Source organism: Notothenia coriiceps, unplaced genomic scaffold (assembly GCF_000735185.1).
Source record: "Notothenia coriiceps isolate Sejong01 unplaced genomic scaffold, NC01 NC01_scaffold00000286, whole genome shotgun sequence".
Classification (NCBI taxonomy): domain Eukaryota; kingdom Metazoa; phylum Chordata; class Actinopteri; order Perciformes; family Nototheniidae; genus Notothenia; species Notothenia coriiceps.
In genome coordinates, this window is record NW_011332987.1 from 100,741 (window position 1) to 117,990 (window position 17,250).

At 43.4% G+C, this 17,250-nt stretch overlaps 3 protein-coding genes across 4 annotated transcripts in view; all 3 read right to left on the reverse strand.

Moving 5' to 3' along the window:
- Positions 1-4,463, reverse strand: part of LOC104962424 (receptor-type tyrosine-protein phosphatase kappa-like) — a 10,527-nt gene extending 6,064 nt beyond the window's left edge. Inside the window, exon 1 of the mRNA XM_010790892.1 lies at positions 4,452-4,463. Within this exon, the coding sequence (XP_010789194.1) occupies positions 4,452-4,463 (12 nt within the window). The remainder of the gene's footprint in view (positions 1-4,451) is intronic.
- On the reverse strand, positions 3,997-13,195 carry arhgef4 (Rho guanine nucleotide exchange factor (GEF) 4). Of its 2 annotated transcripts, none has more exons than XM_010789311.1 (10): positions 13,043-13,195; positions 9,799-9,978; positions 8,893-9,093; positions 8,621-8,800; positions 8,275-8,507; positions 7,865-7,994; positions 7,557-7,688; positions 7,202-7,445; positions 6,638-6,715; positions 3,997-5,369 (listed from the first exon to the last, which is right to left on the reverse strand). In XM_010789311.1, exons 1-10 carry the CDS (start codon positions 13,073-13,075, stop codon positions 5,215-5,217), a joined length of 1,566 nt encoding a protein of 521 aa, XP_010787613.1. In that variant the 5' UTR covers positions 13,076-13,195; the 3' UTR covers positions 3,997-5,214. The 2 variants fall into 2 exon arrangements, with proteins under 2 accessions (XP_010787613.1, XP_010787538.1); XM_010789236.1 differs by having other exon boundaries at positions 3,997-5,372; positions 13,043-13,192.
- A 52-nt stretch (positions 13,196-13,247) lies between these two features.
- The window catches only part of LOC104962521 (receptor-type tyrosine-protein phosphatase kappa-like), a 47,354-nt gene continuing 43,351 nt past the window's right edge, over positions 13,248-17,250 (reverse strand). The window contains exons 20-21 of the mRNA XM_010791000.1: positions 15,625-15,677; positions 13,248-13,640 (exon numbers count right to left, since the gene is read on the reverse strand). Coding sequence (XP_010789302.1) covers positions 13,248-13,640; positions 15,625-15,677 — 446 coding nt within the window. The remainder of the gene's footprint in view (positions 13,641-15,624; positions 15,678-17,250) is intronic.

Here is a 17,250-nt window from a genome sequence, read left to right on the forward strand (position 1 = left end):
GGGGGGGGGTCAGGTTCAGGATTTACAGCGGGTGTAAATGGCTTTGCTAAACATGAACCTGGTGGCAGAACGACACTGAAGCCATGAAACAAATCCAGTATTGGAAATTTGAAGTGAAATCCCATTACCTGGAACTCCTCTGTGAGCTTGGTTAGAGAGAGGCCAAAGGTAAGTGACTAAACTTTCAATATAAACTTTAGTTTTACAGCAATTACAGTATTTTTGTCCTCCAACAGCTTTGTTGGAGAGAAGCCAAGTTTGTCTCCACATCATGCATTTTGTGTTTCAACCATTATTATAAACTCACATACTGATTCCCAGCCCTTGCTATATTTCCTGCATAATCTAACAGAGCTGCTAATATTAAATTATAATCAGACCAGATATTGCCATCTTACCTTGTCAACCTACTTAATGACTTTGTTATTCAAGTCATGGCACAACATGTTGACAACTGTTGCCAATGTAAACAACGTCCTGCAACAGGAGGCGGTTAAAGATTGGCTGGTGGACAGAGAAGCTAGCGGTCTTTTCAGAACCTGGATTTGTCTCTAGCCTTCTGCTGCTATTACCACAAACACAGCATCACACACCAACAGGGAGGGGAGTCTGTGTGTGTGTGTGTGTGTGTGTGTGTGTGTGTGTGTGTGTGTGTGTGTGTGTGTGTGTGTGTGTGTGTGTGTGTGTGTGTGTGTGTTTTTACCTGATGTAAAGTGCAATCAGAAGGCAGAAACCAGCTAGCAGCCCCACAGAGCATTAAGGATTTAATCATTTCCTCTCAATCTCAACAACATGGCAACATGTTGGGATGTTATTAGATTAATCCCAAGACAACCATTATAACAAGTGACTTAACCGTATCCTAAATGGATCAAATGGAGCAGGATTAACAGATCTGGAGATGGTTCTCCGAGATAATGACATCTGCAGTGGATAGATGTGAACCCTGCACGCACCATCTGTCATATGGGATGCTCAGGCTGAATATTTATCTAACTGTCTCTCTTGTAAGCGTTCGATGCAAGTTAAGTGCTATGTAGCCTGACATCTGCAACCAAAGTGGCGTTGCTACTGTCTAGACTAAAAACCAGAGGAGACTGTGGCCTTTTCCTGTCTGCGAAACAAGATCAAACTGCACCTGAAGAGCTGGGATCAAATATTGCTGTCTTTATACAAATAATGAGTTTAAACACCTCTTAAACACATGGATTATCAGCGCAGGGGTTTTTAAAAAGTGGTTATTTTGTGATTAACGCTGAAAAGTGCTTACTTTAGTTTCCATGTATTTTTCTATCCATCTCTCCCATAGGAGTGCTAGCATGGTGCTAATTACATATCAGTCTGTGTGAACAGCCTCCACATGCAAATATATCAAAGAGGGCACGCGAACACAAGCACTCTCACACACACACACTATCTCACACAGACACACACACTTGGCCAGTAGACTGGCAGGCAGCCCAAAACACCTGCTCCTCAAGCTGTCCTCTGTAAGCAGTCACACAGGAGAGGAGAGGAGTAAAGATTCATTTCTCAGATCTATGCTGATATGCTGCTCCCATCAATTATTTAGCACACGTTGTCACAATGAAAGTCCACATTTGTTTTTGTTGAAGGTATATATCTGTGAAGAATGCCTTCTCCAACTTTCTGTTTTCCTAACGTGGGTTTGTGACCTATACTATTGTGGAGGAGTAAAAGAAAAATATATAGAAGAGGTCTTGCTGCACAACAATAGTCAGACTTACGCCAAAACACAAACAGTTGCCCACAGAATTATAACTCTGTTAGATGAAAAAGAAAGAGAAAACAATTGGTTAGTCAAATTGAATTGACTAATTAGATTGTTTAATACTGGTTAGTTAGCCATTAAATGGAGGTAATTATGTGCATACTTATACTAAGCTGTTTATACTAAAGATACAAAAACACAAAGGGAGAACAAACTGTCAGCTGCCTACTCACACACCTTAACATAAGTATAAGCAATATGCTAACACACTGTTGAAAGTCACCATGTCGGCAGGCTGTGTATAATTGCACATTCTTCACAGGTCTTTGGTAACGGTAATGAGACAGAACAATCAAAAGAGAGTCTGCTATGCAATGATATCTTAACAACTGGTCTCACATCAGTAATTAAATTAAATACAGTTTGAAGGAGGTCAGAGAGTCAAGACAATTCTTATGCTGCAGATGGAAACCCTATAAAGGAGAAATTAAAAAAGGCAAAGTGTTTGTTTTGCAATAATTGGAAAAACTACAAGAAAATAAAAAGGTGTGCTCAGTTGAAAAACACATTCACTTACCGTAATTTTCGGACTATAAGGCGCACCTGAATATAAGCCGCAGCAACGGCATACCACTCTCGGTTCCACTTTTACTTTTGCGCGCTACCTGTCTCACTCTTTTCCGGCCTCCAGCTTTTCCTGCTGGAACCCGCCGCTTAAAGGTGGGGGTCCGCGGACCGGCCATAGAGCCCATAGAGTTAAAGGGGGTGGCCGTTAGCTGTAAAAATCCATAGATTAGCCGCACCGTTATATAAACCGCAGCGTCGAAAAATGGGGGAAAAGGCGCGGTTTATAGTCCGAAAATTACGGTAATTAATAGTGTATCTCTATAAACTCCAATCCCATTTGTAATATGTTTGCATATGAGACTAATTTATATATTACAGACAGGAATGCGTTTTTATATTTTCTGTAGCTCTTAAAAAAAAAAATCTGTGTACGACACATGCTTATTCATGATATTGTATTTTTACATATCAAAGATAATTTTTTCCCTGTCTTCATTTAACCTAAAATATTAAAATGAAGTTGTATTTGTATATTTATATATTTTTGCAGATTTACTCTGACTTTTCCCTTCTTTTGTAGAAGTCTTTCAAGTTGAGCGTTAGATTTTTGGTGTCTGGATAAGTGTTACACTTATGTGAGAAACTCCAGTGCTCTAGTTATTCTGACTGAAACCAGGCAACAAAACAGCTTTTATTCTTGTTTCCGTTCGGCATATGCCATCTACACATTGTTTTAACTGGATATATAGCCATTATGAAGAATTAAAATAAATATTGAGTATTGTTTTCCATGTCTACGGTCCATTACTGGCTCACCATCAGGAGCTGAAAGCAGATACGCTTCAGATGTAACTCGTATCAAAGAGTTGTCAGGCTTCATCCCACTGGCCTACTTCTGCGTGTGTTTGAAGCTCCTGTTCTCCTGCGGTTCCTCACCTCAGCCGACAGAGACGTCACACTGTGTTTCAGTTCCACTTACAGAGTCTGCTGGGATTCAGTCTTTTAATGAAATGATGCTTTGTTTAGATTTTTTTTCCTTTTGACAATAAATCAAACTTGCTTCTTGTAACTGACAGCAAAACAGGATATCAATGCTAAACATTTCTTGCAGTGAAAATCCAATTTCCTAGTTTTTTTTATTAAAGAGCAAAAATAATCTAAATTGTGATATATGGAGAGATGGCCTATGAGCGATCTCCTTCCCACTTCACCGCCTCTAATCTGCATATAAACCTAACCAGTATATGTGCAGTAACCAATACATTAACTCTACTGCTTGCACAAATAATCATTTATATACACTTAAAAGCACAAACAAAAGGATTGTAGGAATAACATTTGTGGGGAGTTGTGCCTAATGGTTATTTAAAAAGAAAGTGTTATTATAAGATCACAATTCATAAAACTGAGGCAGCTATTTATAACTATTGTTTATCCTCTCACATAATTTGGTTTGATCTTCCAGAATGTCCCTTTAATAAAGAATTCATGCTTGTAAAAAAACGCTAAGAGAAATATAAATAACATCGGTTTTGTAGATGAGAAACTTGAACTTGAGTGTTCCTTTAAATTTGATTTAAATATCACACGCAGCTGGAGGTTAAACCCCATAGCATCGTGACGTGCCCACCCATGATGTGTGAGTGCGGTGTGGTGTGAAATAAATGAATAATGATCTCAACCGACAGACACATTTATCAGCTTAGGAATGTTTAATATTCCATATCGTCAGAAGCAAAAACATTTGAACATAAAAGGTGAAAGGAGCACATTTCACTGAATGCACTTACAGAGGGAAATCACTGGGCTGCATTGATGTGAAATGAGATTATACTGGAGGACCAGAAACACGGAGCAGGATGACTATCAGGGGGAAAGGTAGATTGTGTTAGGTAGGTGTGTGTGTGTGTGTGTGTGTGTGTGTGTGTGTGTGTGTGTGTGTGTGTGTGTGTGTGTGTGTGTCGTCAGCCTTGTAGCACAATGAAATCCCAGTTTCTTGGATCTGGTTAAATATAGCCGGGTTCTTCAGAGATAAAAAAATATTCTTCACAGTATTTTTTCATCACATCCATGCATGTCATTGTAAGTCATCCATGACACACTTCAAATGGCACTTTAAAAAAAAAAAACGAAAAAGTAACAGGCTATTTACTTTCATTGACATGGTAGGTATAAGGAGGAGTCGAGGAACAGACTCGAGGAATGTGTGTGTGTCGCCGCTAGTTGTGGGTCGCTCCTAATCTTCCTGCGTTTCGTGAAGTGTTCGCACCAGAGACATACAGAGCCCGGCAGACGGAGATCACAAAACACTTTCGAAAACCGAGCTGAAATGATATATTTGCACGGAGAAAAAGCACAGGAAACGACCTCCTCTCTTCCCTTTTTTTTCATAAACAGACACGGAACAAACAAATATAAAAACAAATCGTCTGGCACTGTGAACACTTGGCATCTGTGAAATCATAAAACAACACAACAGTGGAAAGAAATGACACAATTTTGACGACGGCCAACGTCTTCACAGAGGCAGCACAATCAGGAGTCCCACGCTCGCTCACAGCAGTACAGTAGTAGTATTAGTACCAATCGGCGCCGGATTGAAGGTGTAGTAGTAGTAGTAGTAGTAGTAGTAGTAGTAGTAGCAAGTTAAGCAAGAGTCCTCTCTCCGTGTCTCCGGGAGACCATTCTCAAGTCTGATTGTTGACCAACCATTAAAGTGCTTTCGAAAAATAATCTCCTCTTCATCATAATCATCCTTATCTATACAATGGATCAGTATTAGGGCAACGAGTAGGAAAGAAAAGAGAGAATAAAAAGGGTCAATCAGGCACGAGCAGGGAGCCCTCCTCTTCCTCCTCCTCCTCATCCTCTGTTCCTTCATCCCATACTTCTTCCTTTCTGATTTCTTTCCTCCGTTACTTCTTGAAAGGTGTCAGTCTGCCGATGTTGTGCCAGAAGGTGGAGGTTTTGCGCTTGGGCTCGGCCAGCATGAACACCTGCTGCTGGGGCACGGCCGTGGGGAGGGAGGGGTGCTTCTGTCTCAGCAGGAAGTCGTAGTACGGCCTGGTCACTGCTGGGGAGGACACGGAGAGAAAGGATCATCACATACAGAATACTAAAGAGAGGTCGTACACAGTGACAGGAAGCATACATTCATCTGTCTGTCTGTCTGTCTGTCTGTCTGTCTGTCTGTCTGTCTGTCTGTCTGTCTGTCTGTCTGTCTGTCTGCCTGCCTGTCTGCCTGTCTGCTGCTGTCTGTCTGTCTGTCTGCCTGCCTGCCTGTCTGTCTGTCTGCCTGCCTGTCTGTCTGTCTGTCTGTCTGCCTGTCTGTCTGTCTGTCTGTCTGCCTATCTATCTGTCTGCCTGCCTGCCTGCCTGCCTGCCTGCCTGCCTGCCTGCCTGCCTGTCTGTCTATCTGCCTGCCTGTCTGCCTGCCTATCTGTCTGTCAGTCTGCCTGTCTGCCTGTCTGTCTGTCTGTCTGCCTGCCTGCCTGCCTGTCTGCCTGTCTGCCTGTCTGTCTGTCTGTCTGTCTGTCTGCCTGTCTGTCTGTCTGTCTGCCTGTCTGTCTGCCTGTCTGTCTGTCTGTCTGTCTGTCTGTCTGTCTGTCTGTCTGTCTGTCTGCCTGTCTGTCTGCCTGTCTGTCTGCCTGCCTATCTGTCTGTCTGTCTGTCTGTCTGTCTGTCTGTCTGTCTGTCTGTCTGTCTGTCTGCCTGTCTGTCTGTCTGTCTGTCTGCCTGCTCTGCCTGTCTGTCAATCTGTATTATTGCCAATTGCCCTTTTTTTTTGCATCAACGCCACGAAATAAAAATAAACGCCAACGTTTTATTTAGTTAAGTCCTGAAATGTGTCTCTGCGTGAAGTTTTCTTAACAGTGTCAATAAAAAAACAGCCATTGGGACATTTTTTGTCAGAGTCTGTCTTTTGTTAGAGTGAGTGCACAGGAGGACTCTTCTAACTCTGCTGAAAAAGTATTTTTAGTCCAACTAAAGCCTTTACTGTGATTCTGGGATGCTTGAAGAATAAAAGCTCCTGGTGTCATACAGTACAATAAAAAGTGCTGCTGCATGCATCATAGACCACTGCTTATATATTATTTATAGTGAGGAGACCCCTGTCCAAGCTCAGGGAGAAGAAATACATCTTAAGACTGATATTACACTGAGACTTAGGATGACCTGAGGGGATTTGTATCCCATGAAAAAGGAAATGAAACTTACGAACAACAAGATATACAGTCTGCAGTGATAGAAAACCCCACACTGAGTTAGCACACTCAGGTGCAGGTGCTTGATGTGCTGCTCCTAGAGCAATCTGCCTCTGAACGCTTGGGTGCATACCTTTGGGTTTCCCAGCTGGATGGTTTTTACAGGCATTAAGCATGGCCTGCTTCTTCTGGACCTCCGTGAGAGAGAAGCCTGAAAAACAGAAATAGTACCACTATGAAGTCAGTTCATTCATGGAGCCCAGTCTCACAAATGTTCCTCTGTTCTTTAACCAGACGATTCATAAGAAGCATTTCTGATGAGTCCTAATTTAGTTTGCTCATAAAAAGTGAATCGAACATTTCCCCTTCGAATTAAATGGATGGAAAATGTGCAAAACAGTCGAAACACTAATTCCGCATTATTCATAACGTCACAGTAAACCCGATGAATGATACAGACGGACTAGCTGACATTATTCTTTTTATTCTCTGGATCAGCATCTTAGAAACCCATTTACTGCTGGCACTCTTACATTTCCTGAGGCACCACACAGAGCGGAGTTTAAAGTATTAATGTGGATGTTGTTGAGAAGAAGAAAGGAGGATATCAATGACATTTTAAGAGAGAGCAGAGAAGGAAGTCTGGAGATAATGACAGTTAACATAATGATTTCAGATGTTTTCATTCATCTCCGACCTGTCTCTTGGTCATGCTGGACCTGAGTCCTCTCGTCGGCGAAAGCTCGGAGCCAGCGCTGCTTCTGCTCCGGCTTCTTGGCACACAGCAGGTGGACCTCGTCTCCAGCCAGCGACCGCAGCTTCAGGGCGTTCTTCACGCTGATGTTGAAGTCCTTCTCCTTCCCGTCCTCCACGTCTATCACCTCCATGTGGTCCATGTCCATCCGTCCCTTGTAGTACAGCATGTCTCTCCTCAGCAGGTCCTGCAACGATAAGGAGAGTTCAGCCAGGCTTTAGAAGTGACTGATGAGAAATGTGCTTCATGTGTTTCTACCCCGATCATCAGCATCACGTAGTGTAAAGTGCCGACTCACCTTTTTGCAGTACACCATCTGATGATCAAAGAGGAAGAACATTCTCTGCTGACTCTTGGCCTGAGGCTGGGACAGCTTGCTCAACTCTCCTGAGAAGAGCAGGTCAGAGCTCCTGCTGAGGATGTCGTCTCCCTGCACGGACATGGACATGGACATGGCACACACACACACACACACACACACACACACACACACACACACACACACACACACACACACACACACACACACACACAGCTGTAAATTGCAACCCGTGTCCTGATGCAGAGCGAGAGATGACTTCCAAACAGAAAGGCCTCTTCCCCCACCTCCCAGTCCTCGATGGCGCTCTGCCACTGGGCGATCTTGTCGATGTTCTCCAGGCGCCGTTTCCTCTCGTTGATGAGCCTCGCCACGTTCTTCATGGCGTTTAAGGCCGCCTCCACATCTTTATAGTCCCTAAAGATCAAAGAGTGACATGCAGCTGGTGAGTCAAGATGAAGCTTAAAAGGATTATGTTCTATATATTTGCTTTTGTTAGAAAAAATCCATGAAAAGACCAAAAGCTTCAACAGTGTCTCACCTTTTTTAATTTCGTTACCAAGTGAGGACCTTGACTTAAGATAAGATTTTGTCAAACTACTATTTCCAAGATAAATATCGATATCAACAGCATCTTTCAAAGCTAACCCGAGCCCATAACTGCCCCGGTGGTTCTCCTGATCTCGGTTTGATTCACCTGTGCTGTGGGTTGGTGTATTTGAGCAGCTCAGCCAGCTGCAGAGGGTACTTGCAGATCTTCTGAACCGGAGTGAGCAGGAAGCCGTCCAGCGAGATGTCGATCATCTTCTGGAGGAGTCGGCAGGCCTCGAAGAAGAACACGTACTTGTTGACCTTCATGACCTTAGAGAGCTGCATGCAGGCGTTGGGGTGGTTGTTGCAATACTCGGAGTAGATCTGGAAATCTGTTTGCTGCACGCAAGAAGACAAGATGGTGTTACGAAAACAATATTTACCTTCCTTCAGTGTGCCATTCTGTCTATATGTTTACACTACTGTGGATTGACGTATGTGAGTCTGCTTACGTGTTCGAGGAAGCAGCAGCCGATCTCACTGACGTGCGGCTGCTCCTTGTTGAATTTCTTCTCCAGGCCTTTCAGGAACTTCCTCTGGAATCGATAGATATCTTCGATGTTGCCAAAGATGGTCCGAAGCTGCTCTTCAGTGAACATGTCCGTCCTCTTGCGGCACTGTTTGATGTAACCCTGAGGGAAACAGAAAAAGGTTCAGAGCACTTGCACAGACTTTCAGGATTCATTTAAAAAAAAGAACCAACATGACAAGATGTGATCCAGACCTCGCAGATGTCCTTCAGGTGCTTGATGTAGTCCCTCTCTGTGCTCATGATCTCATTGATGACGTTGGTCCGCATCTGTTCTTTGCAGGGTAGACCTGGTCCCAGCATCAGACCCAGACCGGCCCGGTTCTCTTCTCCAGCCTGAGCCCCCTCCAAGTGGGCCAGATACTCCTCCATGGGCTCATCCTGGTTCACACGCAACTGAGGAGGACGCGAAAAATAATTATTAAAGAACAATTTTTCCCAATAAACACCTCGGCATATTAATTTGATATGCTACACAAATACGGCCAGGATCCGTTGAATTTTCGGAATACCGGGTCGCAGAATGTTCCAGAGGGGGGTTCGTCTAGTATGAAACACTTTAAATAACTAAAGGATAAGTTAAAAAGAAAGTAGAAAGAAAGTGAGGTCATAGAAAACGATTTCTGCTAAGAAGTGAGCAATGATTGATAGTCAGAGCTAAACCTTTCAGATGTGTGTATCTCACACTGCACTGTCCCTTTAATTCATGTACCTTTGTTATTCATGTTTTGTTATCTTTGCTTTTAAATGAAATACCATTTTATAATATGTTTCTTAATGCTCATGTGTTTCATTTCTGTAATGCACTTTGAATTGCCTTGTGTTGAAAGGTGCTAAACTAGCCTTGCCTTTAATTTGACATTATATGTTCACATAAATCAAATACGCACAAGCATTTTGAACCCCATGTGCAAGAACATATTATATTTGCATGAGGAATGTCTTCACTAAAAGAAACAGAACTCTAATTCTGCAGGAGTATTGATAACCGGTTGAAGGTTAATGTCCTGCTGTTACTGCAGCAGGAGCAGTCATCAATCAAACAGAGCAATTAAAAGCCGCCTGCAGGGGTGATTGGATCAGTGATGGAGGTTGTCTCACCCGTACGAAGCTGGCAGGGAACCAGCCCTCGCTGTCCACGATGCGACCCCACCACCACTCCTTGTTCGTGGCATCCACTACCTCGATGACGTCCCCGGCCTTGAAGCCCAGCTCCTGGTCGTCCATGGTGACGTGATCCCAGAGCGCCTCGGCGTACACCACGCTGCCATCGCTGATCAGCTGCAGAGGAAGGAGAGGGGTCAGAGGTCAACATGTGCTGCAGTGTTACATTTAATCAGATCATGAAAACCCATCATCGTAAACAACCAGCCGCTAAAAGCATGGATGGGTTTAACTGAGGGAACGACGTCAGTGCAACACACTCCTCAAACACTTTAAGTGTAACCATTACTCGTATTGATTTGAAAGTTATTACAATTTTGAGATATTACTACAAAAATATGTTAACCTCGTGGTGGTGCAGGATTAAAAGTCAGAGGATCATCAGCGTCTCGTGTCGCTTCCTCGACACATGATGGGTTTCAGGATGATTTAATGTGGGTCCATGCGATGGTTTTGAAGGACAGTGTTAACACTAAATACACTGCATGATGGGACAAAGAGAAGCTGACTCTTAAGAGCTTGGAAAACAAAAGAAACAAAAACAATACGATTGATAGTTGTGGATGTTTAAAAAATGGACTGCAGTGTTACAAAGTCATACTGAGGCAAAGTGAGCAGTCAGCCCATTTACAGCCCAAATCATGCCCTCTCAGCGATGGTAGTGGACATAATGTTCCCTCGATAGAATTGGTATTTTCAGCAAAGGCATGTTCAGGGAAATCAGTTTTAAAAGGCATAAGGTCAAAGGAAAGCCCTTCATTCAGAACACACAGGTCAGTCCCTGCCTTCCAACTTTATTAATAAGCTTTGATAGAGCTTAACAAGTAGGGCAGAGCGAGCAGACATTGATTGCGGTGAAGTCTGAGTGTAGAATCAATAAGAAGGTGAAAGTGGACGGAGAGACAGCAGAGGAAGTGTGAGGCCAGAAGAGGAGATGGAGCCGGTGTTATTGATGAAGACACTGCAGTGGTCATATTTCACACCGCCTCGTACACACCAGTTTTACTGCGTCAACATGGCCCGGTCTCTACTTTATGCTTCTCTTTCCTTCAGAGGCAGCTCAAACCCTGTGGACCCCGTCAGCAGGATCTGATTGGAGGGTCCGGATGATATTGATTTTAAAGACAGTCGTTTTATATTCTTCTGCGATCTGGCTCCTGTGATCCATCATGGCGATGAGGGGAAACAGACGATACGGCTGTTGCTAGGCAACCCTCCCACATGATCTTGCCTCGGTGCTGCCCTTCTCTCCTGAATCCTCCTCGACTTCATGACAGCACACCGTCCCGTTCCTAATGTGAGGATAGTGAGCATTGAGCTGCTCGTAAACAGGTCAAGCATCATCACAGTGCTCATATAGCATGACTAAAGGTCACTATGGTAACAGCCATGGCTAATACACAAGCAGCTGTGCCCCTGAAGCTAAAGTCAGCGTAGGTCGGGTATAAACATATGTCGTCTGACTTTAAGGGTCAGACCGCTTCTTCTAGGCACAGAAACATAAACAAAAGAGGGACCTGAGTAATACCTGGAAGTGAAATACTCTTTAGGATAATTTTACACTTATTACATTGAAAACAATCTGATATCACTCCATATAAAAAGCTCACAGATTTGTACAACACATGATGAGGCAACAACTTTATTTCAGAGGTTTGTGAACAGCTGATTAAAATCAAACTTGGTGCTAAAAATCTCTTTTTAATTCAATAACTAATGACATGTATGAAGTGTCCCATTGTGGGACAGGTAAAGCAGAGTGGTGTTTGCCCTGCAGTGAATTATCAATGGAAACAAGATAAGTGTGATCATCTTCATACATCTTTAAAAGCAGCAGACAGTGATTTGATAGGATGCCATTAGTTTGCTGAATAGTGAGGCATAAGGACAGGTAGGAGAGAAAATAGCAGCGAAGACGATTCACTCGATTTATGTGTCTACCAAGTGGTAAAGCAGCTTCTCTGGGTAAGAACATCTGACCGCAAAAAAATGACAGAATGTTACTTTCCTTTTCCTAAATAACACATCCAGTCCGCAAAAGCACCGTTAAAAGAAAACTTTCCAAACTGTTGCTACAATATCTGCAGTGTAATCTTGACAGCTTTATTTAGAACAACTCTTAGTGTATGTTACAAAAATAAACAAACCAGGCAGTCAAACAAGATCTAGTGTTCAGAGCCAAGTCAAACAAAGTGTATGACAAGTCAACTCATAAATGTTCAAGTGGCATGGCAGAGACTGCACTTTAGGTGCTGTAGAAAAAGCTAGATGGTCATAAAGGCAGATACAAAATGTTTTGGAGGTACTACTGTATGGTAACTTCAGCATATTCTACATTACATTCAGATTTCATTATAATATATGGCACTAAATCAATGATAAAAGTCTATTCAGTTCGGTTAAACCTGCCGAGTCCTATGTTAGGAACACAATCAGCCGTGTTATCTAACCATGTGTCCACAGTGTGTTACATCACCTGAAAGCACTCTGTTATACTGCTTTCAGACGGTTTGGATCATCCAAATATCCTCTCAAACACCTAAGAAATTCTCCATTTACAAGTAAGTGTAAGGTTAGGAACAATATTGTATTTACTGAGTCAACAAATCCTATCTGCACAAGCTGCATACATCATATTTATGTTGCCTTAAATGCTCACTGTAACACCACAAATGTATTTATCTTACGTTAAAACAACCTCAAGAAAAACACAATGTCCTGCTTGTTGAGTGAAGTTTGTCCAGCTGCTTTAGCAAATTAGTACGTTTTATTTTTAATGAAACTTGTTTATTTATTTTTTGAAAGATAAAGATGTATTGATTAGCCAATGGAGCATGAAAGCCACAGAGGTCAGGGAACTCAGGAAGAGAGACAGACTAAATCAATGTTTTTTCAGGTCTTTTTATGGAATTTGTTGACATTTAGTAAAGCAATGAATGACATAAGCCTTATCCTTTATGCACCCCAATCTGAATTACATCATTTTCACTGTATTGGGGTGGAGACTAACATCACACAGCAGACATCTCAACACCTGGACCACCCATCTGCATTGATGACTAGAGAGAACACTTCCTGATAAACCCCTTCACACGTAGGACCCTTAATTGCTCTTGTTTACATGTTTCTGGTGAACACAATCGACCCACTCTCACACAATATGATCTTCTCCTGGTTGTACCTGTGTTCTGCTTCTGCCATGTTGGACACCCATCAATCCCAGCAGCCCCGCTCACCACCAGGAAGTCCTCTTCTGCTCCTCGCTCCGTGTGTGTTTCAGTTTGTGTGTGTGTGTGTGTGTGTGTGTGTGTGTGTGTGTGTGTGTGTGTGTGTGTGTGTGTGTGTGTGTGTGTGTGTGAGAGAGTATATTAGTCTGTGTGTGCGTTCTACTGGAAGGCCAGCAGGAACATGAGCACCACGTTGATGACGATCAGCAGCATCATGATGATGAACACCACCACCTTCTGGGTCTCAGGGGGGAGGTTGCAGCGCAGCATGGTGGTGAGGAAGCCCAGCCTCTGCCGGCTCCACCTCCCCGAGCCGCTGCCGCGAGCCATCAACCCCCTGGCCTCGTCCTCCTCCTCCTCCTCAGCCGCGCTGCCCCTCCCCCTCCGTCTCTCCCTCAGCGCCGAGCCGCCACACCACACCGCGTCGCCTCGTGCCCCCCCACGGCTGTCTCCCTCGCCGCTCTCTAGGGCCGCCTTCCTCTTCCGCTCGGCGCCGGCGGCCACCTCCTCCGGTTCTCCTGCCACTTTGCCGATGGCCAGCGTCTCCCCGGCCTGCCCGTGGAGGCTGGGAGCGTTTCTGTGTCAGCGTGTGTGTGAGTCTGTGTGAGCACCTCCTCTCCTTTTTCAGGATCCTTCCTTTCTTCTTTCAATGCTCCACCAGTTCAGCCTTTCTCCTTCTCACGATGCTTCCTCTCTCAGGATAAAAGACAGAGGACGGGATGCAGCATCTCTCCGGTTCGTGCTCATGCCTCCTCGTATTTTCCTTTCCCCCTGCCTCCTTGTTTCCAGCCCGTTGTTCTCTCACTCCAGACTACATATGCTCCGGCGTTCCTTCCTCTGAAAGAAACCGGCCGCTCGTTCTTCCTCTCGTTTCTTTTTTTTCCTTCTCCTCTTGCTCCGTCTCAGCCCACCTTTCTCTCCTGCCTAAAATGGTGCTCGGTGCTCTGCCTGGAGCCGCCTCAGACATCCATCTAACATCCAGGATCAACCTCTTTTCTTTTTTTTTTCTCCTTCCTTCCCTTCCTTTTTTGTGTGCCCACCCTTGCATAACTGCCAGCCAATCAGGATTCAGAGTGTGTCAGCGTATCCTGGATACCAGAGTAGCTGAGGCAGCGCCATAGCAACCTCCTGTCTGGGAGGGGGGTGGGGTGATGGGATGAGAGGGACAGAGGGAGGGGTACGTTGGAGGCCATGCAGAATAATGGGGGATCTCAAGGGAAATGTTGTGAGTGTGTGTGTGTGTGTGTGTGTGTGTGTGTGTGTGTGTGTGTGTGTGTGTGTGTGTGTGTGTGTGTGTGTGTGTGTGTGTGTGTGTGTGTGTGTGTGAATGTGAAGGGGGTTTAATGTTGACTGCTGTTTGCTGTATCCACATACCGTAAGTCTATATTGATCTGGCAAAAAACATATTGATATGAGATTTGATTTGTAGTCTTGAAAGAATGAAAAAAATATTAGATTACAAAATTAGTTTTAGATAAAATAAGGGAGCTAAGAGACATTTGATTGCCATTTGTGTGCACAAACAATTATGTTATGTGCTCCTGGTGCCTCGATGTATCCATTACACACATGCAGAGAAAGGAAGTCAGCGGTACCAGTCCTCAATTTATACACAATTCATATACAGGATAGAGTTCCAAAGGATGAACTCTGCTTAGTTCTCGGTCCTCAAAGATGTGTGTTCTGATTTTATCCACCAGAAAGTGATGAAGCCGGAATAGAATGGATTGGGAATTGCAAGCGGTCTCAAATCGTATCAAAAAGAGTCATGTTTTATTGATATAGCCCAATATTACAAATCAAAAAAAAATTCTCAGGGGGCTTTACAGTGTGTCCAGCATACGATACCCTCTGTCCTTAGACCCCAGCAGCGAGGATGAGGAAACTAACTATGATAATGTCAATATAAGAAAAAAACTGTGGATCCAGGAATATGTCTGTAATCTTCCAGGTGCCGCCGAACGAGGAGGCAGCGGTTGTGCCTTCTCGGTTAGGGGTGCATTTCCAGTAGAGGTAATCAGTGACGTGAACACCATGGCGCTCCCGACTCCCGACAAGCAGCATCCGTTTAGGAAAACAGGTCGTTGGGCAGTTTGGGCCTTCGTGACGTCAGTAACGACCTCATGCGTCTGCCCAACATTCAGAGACAGGTTATTGAGTTCACTCTGGATTTTCAATTTGTTTCTGGGATTCACCAGGAGCACACTTAATGAACATAACCAATCACAGGGTTATCACCACAATGTACAGTATAGCAAATTTTCCCATAATGCCCCTCCTTTATCTCCCCCGTGGAGCTATTACAGGGGATTAGCAGTAGCATTTCCCATGATTATGTGTTTTCACTAATTAGCATGTGATGAGGTAAGTGAGTGAGCCTTTATTTTCCCACGCTTCCTGATTTAATTTCTCCATGGACATGAGCTCAATATGCAGGTGGATTAAACTCAACAAATCTGCAACATGATCGGATCACTCATCTCCACATGAAGCCAGTTCAACAGGAAACTGGAAGACAGTCTCCCAGCCGTCTCACATTACACTGAGCCTCCGAGTCTCCATTATCTAATTCGCTGCTCAGACAGTCTGCTAGAAACCACACAGCAACATTCTTTGTCGACGCCTGACTTTAACTCCTTATGTTCCTGGATAACAGACAGCCGAGTCCCACAGGAGGGCAGCAGAACGCTGGTCATCCAGGGAGGAAAAGGAAACGAGGTGATGTCCAGCTGATTGCCTGGACATATTGATTGGCTTTTAAGATATCCCTATCATTCAACCAAAATGAAACGCTTTAGAATCACCAAATCAAGACTGGGCTGGTGATTTACATACCTTTTTTGCAAACTGCTTTTGCTAGATGTGAGGTTGCCTAATGAGCTGAAATCATAGAAAATGTTCCGCAGTGATGATGGGAACTGCAGTGTTGGTGTAAATGATCCGTGGGCTGCTCCATACAAGCAACTCCTCTCAGTCAACATGTAGTAATTGCTAATATAAAAGCATAAAAGGGTTTGCACAACCAAATCAAAAGTTAATTTTGTGTAAATGGAATGGGGTCCTATTCCTTATTTAAATATGATTTAGTTACTCCATAAAGGCCATATGTTTTCATAATAGGTTTAAGACAAATAACCCGTAATGCCTCGTCTCCTAAAAAAGGCAAGGGGACAAAAACAAGATTTTGAAAAGTCCCCAACGGTAATTACACCCCTGCTTGATCGAGTGTCAAGCTGTGAGACTTTTTTTAATTAGCAAGCTTCACCGAGGTGCTGTGAGAGGGCATTTATCAACTCAAGTAAATCACATTTTGCTGAGCTTGTGCATCGACAGAATCCAGAGCAGGTATCCATGACAACAGAATAACCCAGCAACCTCAGAGCTTGCTGTTGCCACCGGTCTCAGAGGCAAAAAGAAAAAGCCATTTCCTGTCCTTCACGGAGGCCAGGCTCTGTTTCACTAGTTATTACACTTTCCTGTCAACTTAGAATAACAGTCAAAACTGGTGCTTTAAAAATAACTCTAGTCTAATGGATGATAGAGGTGGTAAGAAAAACTATTTAACTACATAAAAACACTTTATTCCCAACAGTTACTCAAAGACCCGAGACCCCCACTAATACACTCTTACACACATTTCTGCAGTAAGACATCTTGCTTGAACGTAACACCTCTTCCACCTTTAGTCTCTGATATACTTTTTTCATAGTAGGTTGTCTTATTTTTCTTTTATTTACTTTATTATACTTTTTAAAACAAAAAAAATGATACACGCAAAGACTTGTCATAGAATAATTCTACATGTAGTTTCTTTAAAGGTCACCTATCATGCTATTTTTAGGCAATAGCATAGGTCTCAGATATATACAAATATATAGAAAACATGTCTATGAAGTGTTTTGCTCAAAATACCAAACAGATCACCCATTCTAGCCATGCCTCATATCCCTCTATTTCACTTCCTGTTTCAAAAGTGCTGATTTTGGGTATAAAAAAAAAAAAAAAAAAAGGAGGGGTCTGAGCTCATGGGACCCGGCAGCTACTGTCTAAACTAAATACTGCCGTGATGAAACGCCATATCATGGATTATCAAGGATTATCTCTGAAACAGTATGGAGCTCAAAGGCTTTCTTTTCCGGTATACCACAGGTGGTTCCTTTTT